General features: G+C 33.7%; 1 protein-coding gene across 1 annotated transcript; it reads right to left on the bottom strand.

The window, feature by feature from the left end:
- Positions 1–3,315: 3,315 nt before the first annotated feature.
- Positions 3,316–4,335, bottom strand: LOC7462314 (ethylene-responsive transcription factor 4). The gene has a single exon (XM_002316845.4). The coding sequence runs from the start codon at positions 4,248–4,250 to the stop codon at positions 3,570–3,572; it is 681 nt and encodes a 226-aa protein (XP_002316881.1). The 5' UTR covers positions 4,251–4,335; the 3' UTR covers positions 3,316–3,569.
- Between the last annotated feature and the right edge of the window lie 12,705 nt (positions 4,336–17,040).

Below are 17,040 nucleotides of genomic sequence, written 5' to 3'. Positions count from 1 at the left end.
TTGTTTTAGAAATATATTAAAATAATATTTTTTTATTTTAAAAAAATTAATGGTAAGATTTTATAAAAATATTTTTCAATAATAAAAATAAATTAATTCTTATTTATTAATTATTACATGAGGTTGGTGGCCCGTGATTTTCTTTATATAGAGGGTACGTGGAATAATATTAGTAGTTTTTGTATTTAAAAATATATTAAAATAATATTTTTTAAATTTATTTTAAGTTGAGTATATTAAAATTATAAAAAATATAATTTTAAAAAAACTTAATTTAAAATTTTATAAAAATATTTTTCAATCACAAAAATAAATTAGATCTTATTTATTGATTATCATATAAGGTTGGTTGCTCTTTATTTTTTTTATATGGAAAGTGATTATAACAATAGTATTTATTGTTTTTCTAAATAATTTTTATTTAAGAATATATTAAAATAATATTTTTTCAATTTATTTTTAACTTGATTACATTAAAATTATTTAAAAATATAAAAAATATAATTTTTAAAAAAACTTCAATTAAAACGGTTAGACAGACAAATACGTAGTTTTCCACGTAAACGCGACGCGGCTTTAAAGGCAGCCAGCCGCCCAAACCTTGTAACTATGCACCTCATTTTCTTTTTGGCGGTTGCTTTATAACCTTGTCTTTGTCTATCTTCTCTCACAGCTCCCCACGTGTCACGCAACAAGTTATCCCTTCCCTCACCCGCATGTCCCTTATTGAATTCCCCCACACAGCAGCCGACGCGCCGGTTTCAACTGTCTGTCACCTTCCAACACATCATCACCACACATGTCGCTTCCTCTGAAAATCCGTACATGTATTCACGTGATAACTGCCACGTCGCTTGCATCTATTGGACGGTTGTCAATATCATAGGCACCCGCTTCACCATGGCATTAAGATGAAAAATCTTTGAAAAAGGGTTACAAGAAACAAATGTGGGCCCCACCATGAGCGGCCGCCGCGCCTCCTCTACCTGACTATTTCACACGTGGACCCCTTGCCTAAGCCACAATTTCTTAAAAGAGTAATGGCACGAATCTTATCTTTCCAGTAGACTTTTAGACATACACTTTTTTCCAGTTATAATACTCCATTTTAATCGTCTTGTTTTCCTATGTTAATTTAGCCCAACATGTACAATTTATAATGTTTTTTTTTTATTATTATTATTATTATTTCTTCTATTAAACGATATCCTTCAATTATTGGACATTTATTATGGATTAGACCCGACATTTTAATTCTATATATTTCATTTTTATCTTCGTTGTTACAAAATCATGACACGTCTTAGATAAAAATAAAAAATACAGTGTGAGAATAATTTTCATGTTATTCTGTTTGTTTTTGTGTTTTAAAATTTTTTTTGAAAAGATTTAAAAAAATTTAATTTTTTTTAGCTTTAAATTAATATTTTTTGGTGTTTTTAGATCGTTTTAATGTGTTCATGTTAAAAATAATTTTTAAAAAATAAAAAAATATTATTTTGATACATTTCCGAGTAAAAAATATTTTAAAAAAAAACCGCAAGAACACTCTCAAATACAGTCGAACAATTTTAACTCTATTCTTTCATAATTGTTTTGTGGGATATTCATTTCCATCATACAATGGTCGAAGTTCATTGCATTTTTGAATTTTGAATTAAAGAAATTATTTTTCTTCCATGTCATGAATTTCACCACGTCGCTTACAAATCTTAAAACTATAGACGGAAAATACATATAAAAAGGAGCTCAGATCTTCAGTTCCATTTTCCTTATTAATTGTTATGTTCTTAAACATAGGATTAATGAATCGTTTTCGTAAACACATTGATTGCTTTAGTAACTCGTCATCTTTTCCTAGAAGGAAAAAACCTCTCCGTCTCGTCAAGCAATAGCTAATGTTACTTCAATCATGAAAGGAGGCATCAAATGTTGGAAATATAAAACGCAAATTTTTTGAAGAACAGGAGGTATCCAAAAACAGAAAGAAAAAGAAGAATATTTAATTATATACAAAAAAAAAAAAAACCAAATTAAAACTATCGAACGGTGGACGTGCACGTGACGACAACCGGAATCCCGACATTAACCCATCAACACGGAATTACTCTCCCAGGCCCCCACCGCGGCCTCTTTGATTCGGTCCCTCTCTCTCTCTCTCTTATCTCTCTCAGAACCAAACAAAGCAGTGGTTTTGCCGTCGGTGCCGCTTTCAATAATAATAATATAACCCCCCACCCCCCAAAAAAAAAAAAAAACATTAAAGAACCTCCACGTAACCACGCGTCACTGGGCCATCCAAGCATCATCATCCAGCCATTGATTCTGAAAAATACTCTCGAGATCTGTACAGAAAATGACAAACAAGTACATGAATCACGAGGAGCATTTTTAGAGAGAAGTGATTAGAAAGACAGGGCCATGTTTCTCATCATGAGCCTGTTGTGTATTATTTTTCTAATTGTAAATTAATTAAAAAAAAAAACTCAGATTTTTTAATAAAGAAATAAATAATAACAAGGCAACCAAAGGTAGTTCAGGTTTAGTGCGGTTTCCGTACGGTGTAGATGGGTCCCCGCGTGACGTAATCGGACAGATCTCTAACATACGCCTTGTATTACGCTACGCTTGCGCATCAAAATCAAACCCAACCTACAATGCCGGCAACATGTCTGTTGGACACTTGGATGCCACCTACACATTCAAATACGCAGAGCCAGCTAATTGATTAATAAATACGAGTAATTATGGTCATATTTTACCTGATTCAAGGGTAGCTGCTGCATATGTTTTTTCCCTGAATGCATCTTTTCCGAGATGGATAACTTCAAAGGAGAGAACAGGTTTCAGAATTTAGTAAAAACCGTTCTCAACTTGTCTGCTTGGTGATGGGATATATGGTGGCATTTTTTATCTCCGTTTTGCTGATCCAGCCATTCCCAGTTACTAATTGAGCCCATGAAACTAGACCCGAGACTCGGCGGCTTGCCGGTTAAATCTTTACTCAAAATTTGTTAACTAATGCCGAAAGATATTGAATTTATATTTCAAACGTTGTCCTATCCTTTCCTTTTTAGAGAGAAGGGAGCACCAAGCTCCATTTCTTACTCATCTGGGAAAGAGTTTAGTTTCAGTAAATTAATCCCCAGCCCTGAAAAGAAGGGTCTTTTTGGTGCTGTTCTTGGTAGGTGTAATAAACCAAACTTGTAACGATAAACAGCAACATCTTAAATGAGCAAAGTAAATCTTATGGCTTTTTGATTAGTAGATTTGCGGGAGCATATATGAACGTGACTGGCAACAATAACAGTAAGATAGAACAACTCTGAGAAACTTCTTAAATTTCTCAGTTGCGAAAAAAAAAAGGGAAATAGTTTTAGATAATTTCCGTTCTCTCTATATACAAAATACGTCAGCTGCTTTTCTTTTCTTTTCTTTTTTCCTTAATTAGCTCTAATTCTCTAAAACTTGCTCTCTTCCTGTCGTACCCAGGAAATTAGAGGAAAAAAACAACACTGAAGCCATAAAACGACTTCCAAAATCAGATCTCTCCATGAAAAACCACAAGATCACGAGACTTCCGGTGGTGGGGCCAGGTTAAGATCAAGATCAAGTGACAATCCCTTACTATCACGACGATGATCGTAATCGACGACTGATGATGAATCCGAATCACTCTGGGCCCCACCTCCATTCACCATCACCGTTCGATCAAACCTGCACATGTTAATATTATTCACTATACTATTATTGTTAGGAATATCATTCTTCGCGTGAGCAAACGCGTCGAAGAAGAAAACGGGACGCGCAACAGCAGGGAATGGAAACCACGCGCCTCCTGGAAAACTAACTCCATTGGGAAAAGGCTGGCGGTCGGGTTTATGGCGGGAAATGTTAAGAGTGAGGTCGAGTGGTGGTGGAGGAGAAGCGGCGCGTGGGGGCGGTGGGGAGGAGGACTCGACAGTGCTGCTTTGGCTAGGACTGCGCGTGGGGTTGGGATTAAGCTCACCGATTGTAGGGAAATTAGTTTTGGCTTTGGCTCCGCGGAATTCACGAGCAGCCGCATCGTATGCACGGGCGGCCTCTTCAGCAGTATCAAAAGTGCCCAGCCAAACCCTCGTTTTCTTGCCTGGGTCTCTGATCTCAGCTGCATAACGTCCCCATGGTCTCTTCCTGACGCCTCTAAAACGGATCTCCGATCTAGGGCTGTTCGGGCTGTTGTTGTTGTTAGATCTTTCTCTAGGAGCCATTTTAGCGTTGGGGGTTTCCTATTTTTATTTTTCGGGGGGTTTGTTTGTTGGTTAGGTGCGAGGTTTGATAGGAAAGAGGCAGGGAGCTGGTTTATTTATATAGGGAGAGAGCCAGAGAGGAGGAGAGAGAAAGGTCTGCTGCTTCCGGGGGTGATTTGTTGGCGTTTTGTGGGTCCAGTCAACGATAGGATATGTGGCTTCTCTTACACGAACCAGTTTAGTTAGTTTATGGGCTAATGAAATGGTGGCACGTTAGGCTCTTCAAGAAGGAGATACTTACGTTTATAAAAATCTCGTAATTAAATGTTTTATTTTGGTGAATAAATGTTTTCGTTTCTTTTTTCTTTTTTTTCCAGTCGTCGGGATTGTAATAAGGTAGAAATGGGACTACCATGTGACAGTCATTAAGTGGCTAATAAAAGCATCGTCATGGCACCTAAAGAAGGTTACTCATGCGCTCATTACAATGGTCAATATATATATAAGAAGATATTATCTCTTTTTTATGAGTTTTTTCTTATGAATTTTATTCTATTTCAAATCATTAATATTTTGATCATGTTTAGTGAATGCTTCTATGTAACCCATCGTTTTGATTTAAATATTTTTTATTTTTAAATTATTTATTTATTCTTTCCACACGTATATTTTTTTATTATAGCCCTCTTACACGCCGAGGTTATTAAAAAATCACATTTAACAAGATAAAATATGGCATTTAAGAACATGCATGAGCTTTCAAAACCATGCTCATTTAATTTAATAATATGTTTTTTAAAAAGGAAAGAGTCATTGCCTCAGCAAATTACACCCAATGAATTATGATTCTGTCAATCACAGACAATTACTCTAGAAATCAAATTAAGAAAAAATAATTAATCATATCGTGCATATGGAAGTTTGACAACTTTACGAGAAAATCCCTCATTCTAATAAAATAAAACTTTAAAAACTTCAAATAAAATAATATATGGGGTCATTTTTAAAAAATATATATTATTTTAATATATTTTTAAAAAATATATTTTAAGAAACAAAATAACAATTCTAAATGCTGCCTAGATCCAGAAAAAAGCAATCATAAAAGTGGCCGTGGAAACCAACTCACGGGTTAATGCTCTGATCCAAACTGCAATCAAATCGAGAAAAGAGTAACACGTGTAGAAGAGTAAGATAAGGTGTACGTGTTAGCCAGGGCGTTTCAATCACGGGCCACCCAAATGGCGTTGGAGCTCCTATTCTTTTATTCGAGCTTAATTGAGTAAGGTCTATGGATGGAGGGCTCAGTCAACGAGGTGTTTGACTACTTTGTGTGAATAGAGCCGCCGCCCTTGCCGCCATTTATTATTAGATTATTTGCAACACTACACGCTCCTATATTAAATTTACGTCACCTGTTTACATATCTGCCGCCACGTACCCACATCATTAATTCAAATCACGCCTATCACCATGGAAGCAGCGGGACTCCGCCTCAATTCTTTATTCGACGAGTTCTCTTTAATAAATAAATAAATAACAGTGTCATTTAACATTTAGTCCCTTTTTAGAATCTTACTTAAATTTTTATAAAAGTTTTTTGAGGCTATTTTATCCCTTATAGCTACTGTGTCACTATACGAACTATTAAATTTTTAGATATTAAAAATCTTATTGAGGTTTCTAATTTTAATAGTTTTGAGATTTTTCTTATTATTTTTTGATTCGGTTGACTGGTTAAACTAGAAAGAGCACCCTTGTGGTGTGATTGGACTTGGCATGAGTCCTTAAGATTTCTTATAAAATAAATCCCTTTTTGAAACATGAAACCCTCTAATACTCAATTAGTAAGTATAAAAAGAGTGTAGTGTGTATGAAATGAAATGCAATGGAAATATATGCATGGAGAGAGATAGTCTATGGCATTAGATGGCTTTTGCAATCTGAAATGGCATGGTTTACTATGGTTGTATGTTGGACTTGTCTTACTAGGAATTTCTCTTTTTTTTGTCTTGGTGACTGGTTGTATTTATACACCCAACCCTTAAAATTTCTTAATTGAGAAGGAGATTGTATTAGTGGTGGAAAAATTATTGATTAATTATACATTGAACTTGTCTTGCTAGGAATTTCACTCTCTTGTTTTCCTTGGTGATTGGTTATATTTATACACCGAACCCTTAAAATTTCTTAATTGAGAAGGAGATTATATTAGTGGTGGAAAAATTGGTGATTAATCTTGATTATGGATCTAGTCATCAATTGGAGGGAAAAAATGGAGTTTTGAAAAAAATATTAGTGTTATCCATGCTTTTAATATAGGGAAAAATCATTAGCTATCCATTTTGGATTCCTCGAAATAAATGTCAATGTGTCATGCACATTATTAGTAAAAATATTGGTGATGAGCGGTGTTATTGGTGCAAAAGATAGTGCCTACTTTACCCATAAAAACTTGTTTATTGATAAAAAAAAAAATTATGTGCATTAAAAGTTTATGTGTGCAACTCTTGGAAACATGAAAATTGCATGAAAGGGTGTGTTGGAATATACCAGGTCAACACCACGTCTAGAGTGGATTTTTGAATTGAAATTCTGGTCATTTAGCTAACTCAAATGACTATAACTTTTTTTAGTTTGAAAAAATATTGTATTATCACCTCTTGTGCCTAGAATTCCAGGAAAATCACTCATAATGTGCAATGCTTGGTTTCTAAATTAGATGTAGACTTTCTAAAATATTTTAGATGATTTACTTTCTAATAAAAAATTAATTAAATTTATAAATATGATCACTATAAACTTCCGACCTAAAACCAATAAATCAGTGCTAGAAATGATAACTTTTTGATTGAAAATGATAATTAAAAAGGAAAATTGTTATAAATAGGGATAAAAGCTTTTTATAAATTTAACTTAAATTTTGGAAGAAATAAAACAAAAATCGATCTCTCAATCCGAAATGATGTAAAGGGATGTTGAGGAAATCTTTATGAATTGGGTTGAAAATAGTTATACAATAATAATAATATAGTAGAATTTTAAATCAAATGATGTATGATTTTATACACGAAAAACGTTGATCGCCGGTATAAGGCCTACATATAATCACCTCTTTTTTTTTTACTGAAAATGAGGAAAGATCCGAGAAACTTTTTATGATGGTTATGGATGGAGGTCATCCAAGGGTTGGTCTAAAAATCATGATGATTTAAGTAAATGAAATGGTATGCAAATTTTGGAGTCTTGGCATAAAATTATAAGTCCAGTTTTACAGTATCAATCATATCTCTCAATCCGATCATTGGATCGGGTTAAAAAATTTTACTTAGACCACAATGATAGAAATTTTTATGTTGAGAAACTAGTTACTTGGTAATGGGAATGGTGTCCAGTAATGAACTATTTTGTGGAACTAGTTATTTGGTGATGGGGCTAGTGCTTAGTGATCAGCTATGTTGAGGAACCAATTACCTGTTAATGGGGTTAGTGCCAAGTGATGAGCTATGTTAAGGAACTAATTACTCGATAATGGAGCTAGTGTCCAGTGATAGGCTATGTTGAGGAATTAGTTATCCGGTAATGGGCTAGTAACATTAGTTTGTTTGATGACTGGAATATGTAATTTAGTTTAAATGGACTTGTGTGGAGTTAATATTGCATGACCAATTTATTAGACTGTTAATGAAATATTGGGTGAAATCTAATTGTTAAATAGAGGTAGTAAATTGTATTGATGACATTGAGTGCTAAGAATTTTATGATTGAGTGCATGATATAGATATTTTGTTGAATTATGTTCTTGAATAGTGATATAACAGCAAAGATCCGAAATTGTTGAACCATGAATTTGTTTGGAATGATTGTAGATAAATAAAAATAATATTATTTTTTTAGGATTTTCAATGATTTATGTTTGGCGAATTATTTGAGATGTACTTTAAAATTGGGGATTGTTACACAAGATTACTCATGTGATGATGATGTTGGAATTTTATGAAAAGTTTTGTACAAGCAACTATAGAACAACATTTGGATAGAGTTTTTTTATGAAAGAAACTCCACCAAAATCTCGTTAAGTTGGGAAAGTTTTCATTGGAAATAATAAGTTGAGGTATAATGTAAACCTTAAATCCTTTTAGAAAACAGTAGAATATAGTGTAAAAGATAACAACATTGGTGATATAAAAAAAAATGAAATGATGGAACCAGGTGATGATAAGTATGGATTACGAGAGATCAGCCTAGGTAATTAATTGCTCAAAGAGTTAAAATGACAAATTAATGAACATGAGTTTTTAATTAGAATAAATTGAATATTTTGAAAGTCGAAAGGGCATGAATATGTTTGTGAAACAAAAATTAACATAATTTATACACATTATAAATGGAAACAATGGTGTGAATCAGATATGGTCATGAAACACACACACATATAATTGTACAAATGAGATGTGTTTCCAGAAATATATCATGATATGAATTAAATGTGTTGTGAATAAGAATTTATATAACGTGACTGCAATAGTTAAATAAGTATTATGATGAAACTATAAGATTATCAAGAATTGAAGGAAGGGTACTAAATTAGAATTTAACATACATTTGATGTATTTACCCAAAAGTTAGCAAAATTGGTTTTTTCTTATATAATTAATATATGTGTTTATTATGTATCCGTTGCAATATATTATAATGTTATCAACATATATTGTTTTCAGGATTATCATTGACTCGGATAGAACAATAAATCTTACCTAGAATTTCTTTTAGTTAGATGATGATGATGAAATTTTAAATACATTGATTATCTTTTATAATATAATCGTGAGAATAAGTTTCCTAAGAATGTTTGTAACTTAATTATTAATCTTCTGAATATTTAAATCTACTCTAATTTTGTTATATTAATATTATATATATTCAGTTCATAATGTTTCATATATTTTGTTGATGTCACTTGTTGTAAAATGATTTATACTGTAATTGTATATGAATTGTTAAATAGAGAATTGAGAAAGATAAATAATTTTTATTCTTAATTGATGAGATCTCTTAAGATTCGTTAAATTTAAATAATATTGAGATTGTGATATAAATATGTATGTAGGAGTTCATAACTTAAAAAAGATTTGTATTAAAGATCAACTCTATTGAAATTTCAAACATACTTAAAATGAACGAAATTGACATGCTAAAATTAAAATTGAACGAAAGACAAATGAAAACCCTTTCACTCTAATACTCCTGTTATTCAATTCTTGAATAACGAGGAAACAAGCATCACGTGGCACGCTTACTGCGTGGACACGCGTCTTGTCGTAAAATACCCACCAAACAGAAAGAGAGAGGGGCGTAGTTGGCGTCGTTTGAACGGCGGTCAAGACGGCATAGTTTTGGTAAACACTTCGCTTTGCGTGTGACGCGTGATGTCTGCCGCCGTTTGTTTGTTTGTCTTCAGTTTGTTCTCTTAGTTCCCTAAAACGGCAAAAATAAGTTAAGACTAGATGACGGCAGCTAACCAACATTTGTGTTTCTTGTCGGCATCCTCTTTCTACTCGTCGCGTGGGGCTGAGATACTTAGTTTTGCTTTTGAAGCGGTCCAGTTACATCTAACGGTGGATAGGTAGTTGTGATTTGGACACGTGTTGGTTTTTCATGGAGGGGATAAAAATAGGTGTCCAGAGGCAGCCGCTATCAAGGACAAAGGCTTGTCGTTTGGATACGGTTTGGTGTCTTTGAGAATCGGTACTTTTAAAAGTGTTTTTTTATTTAGAAAAATATTAAAATATTTTTTTATTTTTAAAATTTTAATTTCAAAAAAGACGATATAAAAGATTTTAAAAATTAAAATTAAAAAAAAAACACGGGACAAACAGTCTTTAAACTTTACACACACAAGTGTGGAAAACCAAACCTTTTCTTGCCCACAAAATTCCTGTCTGCTATCTGGACACCTATTAGATTTTGATTGAAACGGTCCAGATTCCAGGAATAATTTTCTCTGTGGATGACAACTGACAAGTCACCCTCCACGCGTATTGCACTATTTTTCTTCAATTTTCTTCCAGTTTTTTTATGAGCTGTCCTGCTTTTGTTTTTTGTTTCTGTAATCTAAATTGCACCCGTCGCTTTTTTTTGTTTTTTGCACTCATGATCCTTCCTTCTAGAAGGAATTGAAAAGCCACTGGTTACAAATCAACTAAAGTTAACCGGAGACATGGACTCCAATTCAATAGTGTAATGTAGGGGCGAGAAAAAACCGAAAAAATCAAATCGTAAAAAAAATTAATTAAATTAAAAAAATTGATTGGTTTGGTTCGGTTTTATAAGCCTGAAATCTAAAAAATCGAGCCAAACCGGTTTGAACCGATTTCTAAAATAATCAAACTGAACCGAAATCAGTCGGTTTGAACCAATTTCAGTTTTATTTTAAAAAAATGATTTTAGTTAATTTTTTTATAAAAACCGAACTAAACCGAAAATGATCACTATTAGTGTAATGAGGTGTTTGCTTCTTCTTTTTTTTGTCATAATCTTTTTTTTAAAAATATATATTTTAAGAAACACCAAAAAACAAGAAAACACAATAAATAAAATAAATTAACACGTGTATTATTTTCATCATTTTTAATATTTGTTCTCAAAATTTTGACCATCAGTATGTCCATTTTAAAATATATGATTAATTTTTCTAATTTGAGTTGATATTGAATTTTATTTTGAAAAAAAATCAAATTATAAAAAATATAAAATAGATAAAAAATAATAAAATAATAAAAGGATTAAAATAAAACTAAGTTGCTAACAATTAGAAAAAAATATTAATAACCACCTGATGCTCACCTCCATTTTTTATTTTACGTTTTAAAAGTGTGTCCAGTTTAAAAATGTATCAAATTAATATTTTTTTTAATATTTTTTAATGATTTTGATTTACTGATATCAAAAATAAAAAATAGAAAAAACTTTATTTTAATACATTTTCAAGTGAAAAATATTTTTGAAAAACAACTTGTACTACAATATTAAACACACATTAAACTGTTTGATTATCTCATCAAAATAGATATCTCAACTCATTGAAGCTTTGTTAAATCCATAATGAATTTTTATAGTTTGCATACTTCGTTGGTAAATTTCTTAGATCAAAAACCTTCAAGTTGTGTTATATACACATCTTCATGAAGATTCCCATTCACAAATACAATTTTGACATTCATTTTTTAAATTTTATAATCATGTTATGCAGCTATAATAAGAAAAACCCTTATGGATTTTGATATAGCTATCGATGAGAAGGTTTCATCAAAGTCAACCTTTTATTTTTGTCTATAACTTGTGGTAACTAGTATAGTTTTATATGTTTGTGCCTTGCCTTCCATATTAGTCTCTCTTAAAAACCCATTTAATACAATGAGTTTTACCTTTTTAGGTGGATCAACTAAGGTCCACACCTGGTTGGTATATATGGAATCGATTTCATATTTCATGAACTTAATCCATTTATCAAAATCAGTATTGGATATTTCTTCAATATAGTTGGTAGACTCATCATGTATCAGCAACTCATTATCATCAGCTTCCACGAGAAGTTGATATCTTATTGGTGCATGACGTGTCCTACCAGGTATACAGAGTTCTTGTGTTTCTTGAGTTTTAGGCTGAACATTCAATGTTATAGCCTTAGGCTTTGGTTAAATTTGGATGTTAGTTTATGGTTCTCGAATTTTTTTAAGTTCTATTTTCCTCTCATTACTTCTTTTAATAATAAATTATTTTTCGAGAAAGATAATATATTTTAAGACAAACACCTTTTGCTTAACAAGTTTTATGCGATTCATAATCAAAATGATCACAAATATTCTTCTTTATATAACTTAATGATTCTTCTTCCATTAATATAACTTAGTTTACAATGCTATAAATATGAAGGATATTGATTATCTAATCTATTTTTTTTGCAGTTTATATTGAACAAGAGAGTTTCAAAATCAAGTATATACAAATCATTTATATAATCACCAAATCCATAAAAAATACAATTATTATAAAGAGAACAATATTTTTTCTCAATAATAAATTTAAATCCACTGAAAACTAAGTAAGAAATGGATATAATATTTTTAGAAAGTACTAGAATAATTTACATTTTTAAAATTTTGGTAAATTTTTCTAGAATAACCAAACTGCTTATTTAAAATATATTACATTTTGAACAAAAAAACCATTGCTCTATAATTAGATAAAAATAATTAAAAAGTTACACGCAACATGAGATTAGATGCCATATTATGTGCATTTTTATCTCAGCTTCTTAACTCAATCTTTGATTAAAATCAACATATTTGTTATTATTTATTGACACGTATAATTCTTGATTTATTTTATTGAACGCACATATTAACTTTTTATTTTGCAATAAAAAATAATCTTGTTGAAAAAAATTATATTTTTGGGTTTAATAACAATGCTAAAAAAATTATTCAAGACTTAGACATATTTTTTTATATTAAATTTTTTTATAGTACGGATATAAAAAATAGTATGAATTATAAAACATGAGGTTGATATACATAATGGTCCTAACAAAATGTTAGAGCAATAATATCCTATATTTTAAAATTTCAATGAATATGCACATAAAGCACGATGAAAAGTATGTTCTTGAAATTAATTTCTTAGGTGGTAATGCTTTCATAAAAGGATTTGCAACCATCATTCAATATATATATATATATATATATATATATATATTTTGATATGATCAATGGATACCTTTTCATGACAAACTGATAAGGTCCCAGTCAAGAACCAATTGTTTTTGCAGCAGAATACACAATTATTCTCTTAGGGTGAGAACGTACCACAAGATAATGTTTAGGATAGAAATTATATATCTTTTCATTTCTTTCCAGCACTTATTAATAAGCTTACTTCAACCAATATTTTGGATATACAGCCGAAATCTAAGGTTCCATTACAACGGTTACAATATTTAATTTACTGCAAAATAAAACAGAATAGATACTCAATGGAAACTAAATAAAAAACTGATGCTTAGCACTACTCCATAACTAGTTGACGTGGTGAAGACCTCACGCCTTTATCTGCTATAATCAAGCCTTCGTGGCTCATGTTTGTCCTGGTCTTGCGCTTGTCTTTTACTGCACTTCACTATACTTGGGATTCGGTTTTGTTGCTCTCTCATATCTTCGTGGTGGCTTATCAATACCCTTTCCTGAAGTGGAACCTTGTCCTCAAGGTTCAAATTTGGAAATTGATGACACAGTGATTCAGTCACTTCCCAGGTAGCTTCCTCTGTTAGTAAATGCTTCCATTTGACTAGACTTTCGGCAAGGAACTTACCACCCTGCTTCACCCAACGATGATCTAGTATAGCCTCAGGTTCCAAGATAATGGCACCTTCATCTGAAACAGGTGGAAGATCTGTGTGTGTGTCGGATGCATCTCCCACATATTTCTTCAATAATGACATATGAAAGACAGAATGAATATGTACACCCTCAGGTAACTGAAGTTTGTAAGCCACGTTGCCCACCTTTTGGATAATGGGATAAGGCCCAAAAAACCTGGTGGCTAATTTCTGGTGTACTCGTTTGAATGCTGAGCTTTGTCGATAAGGCTGTAACCTAAGGAAAACCATGTCACCTTCGTTAAAAGACACATCCCTCCGCTTTTTGTCAGCAGTCTGTTTCATGCGATTGGTGGCAGTGGCCAAGTGCTGTTTGAGTTGTAACAGAAGCTCATCACGGTGGAGAAGAGTCTGTTCTACTTCGTGAACTGGTGTTGCGCCATCAAAATATGCTGGAAGAGATGGTGGTGGTCGTCCATAAAGTGCCTGGTATGGGGTCATACCAGTGGATGCATGGAAAGTAGTATTGTACCAGAGCTCTGCCCATGGCAAGAAGAAATGCCATTTACGTGGCCATTGATGGACAAAGCTTCGTAAATACTGTTCCAAACAACGATTTACTACCTCTGATTGGCCATCTGATTGTGGGTGGTATGCGGAACTCATTTTCAGCTTGGTGCCAGACATTGTAAAAAATTCCTGCCAAAATTTGCTGATAAAAATAGGGTTACGGTCACTGATAATAGACTGTGGCATTCCATGCAATTTGACCACGCCTTCAACAAATTTGTCCGCCACTGCTTTAGCCGTGAAAGGATGAGATAATGATATAAAATGAGCATATTTATTCAGTCTATCCACCACCACAAATATTGTATCTTTACCTTGTGAAAGTGGTAGGCCTGCAACAAAATCGATAATAATATGATCCTATACTTGACATGGAATAGATAAAGGTTGGAGTAGACCTGCAGGTGGCAATGTTTCTGATTTAGTTCGTTGGCATATGTCGCAGCGCTTCACGTAGTCTTGAACAGATTTATGCATGGAAGGCCAGTAGAACTGGGTGGCCACTTTTTTAAAGGTGCGTAATACTCCAGAATGACCCCCTATTTTTGTATCATGGGCTTCATATATTAACTTGCTGCGTAGAGTGACATTAGAAGGAACCACAATTCTGCCTTTAAAAAAAATCAATCCATTTCATTGAGTAAAGGGCCTCTCTGGTTGCGTTTGAGCCAAGTTGCTAACAACAGCCATATAGTCATCTCCTGTGGCTGCTTATTTAATTTCCTCCCAGATATCAAACTGTGGCACGAACAAGTTGTTGAGAGTGGGACTGTCAGGTCGACGAGAGAGTGCATCCGCAACAGAATTTTCACGACCTGGCCGGTACTGAATCTCATAGTCATACCCCAATAATTTAGCAACCCATTTCTGTTGTTCTGGCGTAGTAATTCGTTGTTCCAGTAGATATTTGAGACTTCGTTGATTGGTTTGAATGATAAATCGTCACCCCAGTAAGTAAGGACGCCATATGCGTATGGCTTCCACAACATCAAACATTTCCTTTGCATACGTAGACCATGTTTTTTTTGAAACACCGAGAGCTCGACTCATAAAAGCAATAGGCTTGCCTTGTTGTTGCAGAACTACCCCAATTCCATTACCTAAAGCATCGGTTTCCACTGTGAATGTTTCATTAAAATTTGGCATGGCTAAGATAGGCGTTGTGGTCATGGCCTTCTTAAGTGTATGAAAGGCATCCTTTGTATCTTCAGTCCAGCCAAATTGCCCTTTTTTGAGAAGATTTGTGAGAGCTCAAGCAATTAGACCATAATTCCGAACAAACTTGCGGTAATAACCTGTCAACCCCAAAAATCCACGCAGCTCAGAAATATTAGCAGGTCGTGGCCACGCCACCATGGCCTCAATTTTTTTGCTATCGACCTTCACCCCTTGATGAGAGACAATATGACCCAAATATTCCAGCTCTTGCTTACCAAAGGCACATTTACTAGCCTTGAGAAAAAACTGTTGTTGCTTCAAAATTTCCAAGGTTTGAGTGACATGATGTAAATGCATTTCCCAAGTAGGGCTATAAATCAAGATGTCATCAAAAAATACCAATATGAATTTTTGTAAATGGGGCCGAAAAATAGCATTCATAATAGCTTGGAATGTAGATGGTGCATTACTCAAGCCAAATGGCATAACAAGATATTCATAATGACCGTTGTGTGTACGAAAAGCAGTCTTATGAATATCTGAAGGTTGCACTCGTACCTGATGGTACCCGGCTCTTAAATCCAGTTTGGTGAAATATGTTGCCCCATGCAGTTCATCCAACATATCTTCCACTGTAGGAATTAGAAACTGATCTTTGATAGTGACTGCATTAAGAGATCGATAGTAGGTGCAAAAGCGCCAATTGCCATCTTTTTTCTTCACTAGCAACACAGGAGATGAGAAGGGACTGGTGCGAAGTCTGATGAGTCCAGAATTCAGCATTTCCTGGACTTGTTTTTCGATCTCTGCCTTCTGAAAATAGGCATATCGATAGGGTCGAACGTTGACTGGCTCAATTCCTTCCTTGAGGGGAATATTATGATCAATCTCATGTTTGGGTGGCAATTGTGTAGGTTCTTTGAAGATCTCAGTATATTTATCTAAGACCTGGCACATACTCGGTGACTGATTCTCTTCGGTTTCATGCATGGTTGACTGTGGACAAATTGCAAATACCGAATGTCCTTGGCGAAACTCTTTAGAAATCTCCTTTAGTGAAGCAGCTTGAATAGGCTGGTCACAAAAACCTTGCAGCTGTTGGGTCAAGTTCTCCCAATAGAAATTCATGGTGAGAGTTCGCCAATTACATATCACAGACCCTAACATTTCCAAACATTGGACACCCAGAACAATGTCTAAACCTGCCAGGGGAAGTGAATAAAGGGTAAGTGAAAAAGGAATTCCCTGAAGCAGAACCTGTACTTTTTCAAACTTTCCTTGACACTGTAACCTTGCCCCATTAGCAACCCGAACTGTAAATGCCTCTGTTGGCACTACTGGAAGCCGTAACAAATCAGCCATGCGAGTGCTCATAAAATTATGGGTGGACCCACTGTCAATTAGCACCACTACGTCGAAGAAACCCACTTTGGCATCTACACGCATGGTTCTAAGTGCAGACCATCCAGTTAAAGCATGCAGAGTAATCTCAGGTTCAACATTTTCCCTTGTCACATCTTCTATGTCAGCTTCTTCAGTAACTTCTTCATATGTAATTTCATTGAAACCGGTTGGACCTTCCAGAAGCAAGAGCTGCATTCCATGACATTTATGGCCGACGGTGAACCTCTCATTACAATTAAAGCAGAGTCCTTGGGCTCTACGTTTCTACATCTCTTCCTATGATAATCTACGAAAGGGTGCATT

Source organism: Populus trichocarpa, chromosome 11 (genome assembly GCF_000002775.5).
Source record: "Populus trichocarpa isolate Nisqually-1 chromosome 11, P.trichocarpa_v4.1, whole genome shotgun sequence".
Taxonomy (NCBI): Eukaryota; Viridiplantae; Streptophyta; class Magnoliopsida; order Malpighiales; family Salicaceae; genus Populus; species Populus trichocarpa.
The sequence above is the reverse complement of the archived record's forward strand: the minus strand, read 5'-3'. Positions and strand labels throughout refer to the sequence as shown.

Coding starts and splice junctions, on each gene's coding strand:
- LOC7462314 (XM_002316845.4), bottom strand. CDS start 4,250: ATGGCTCCTAGAGAAAGATCTAACAACAACAACAGCCCGAACAGCCCT.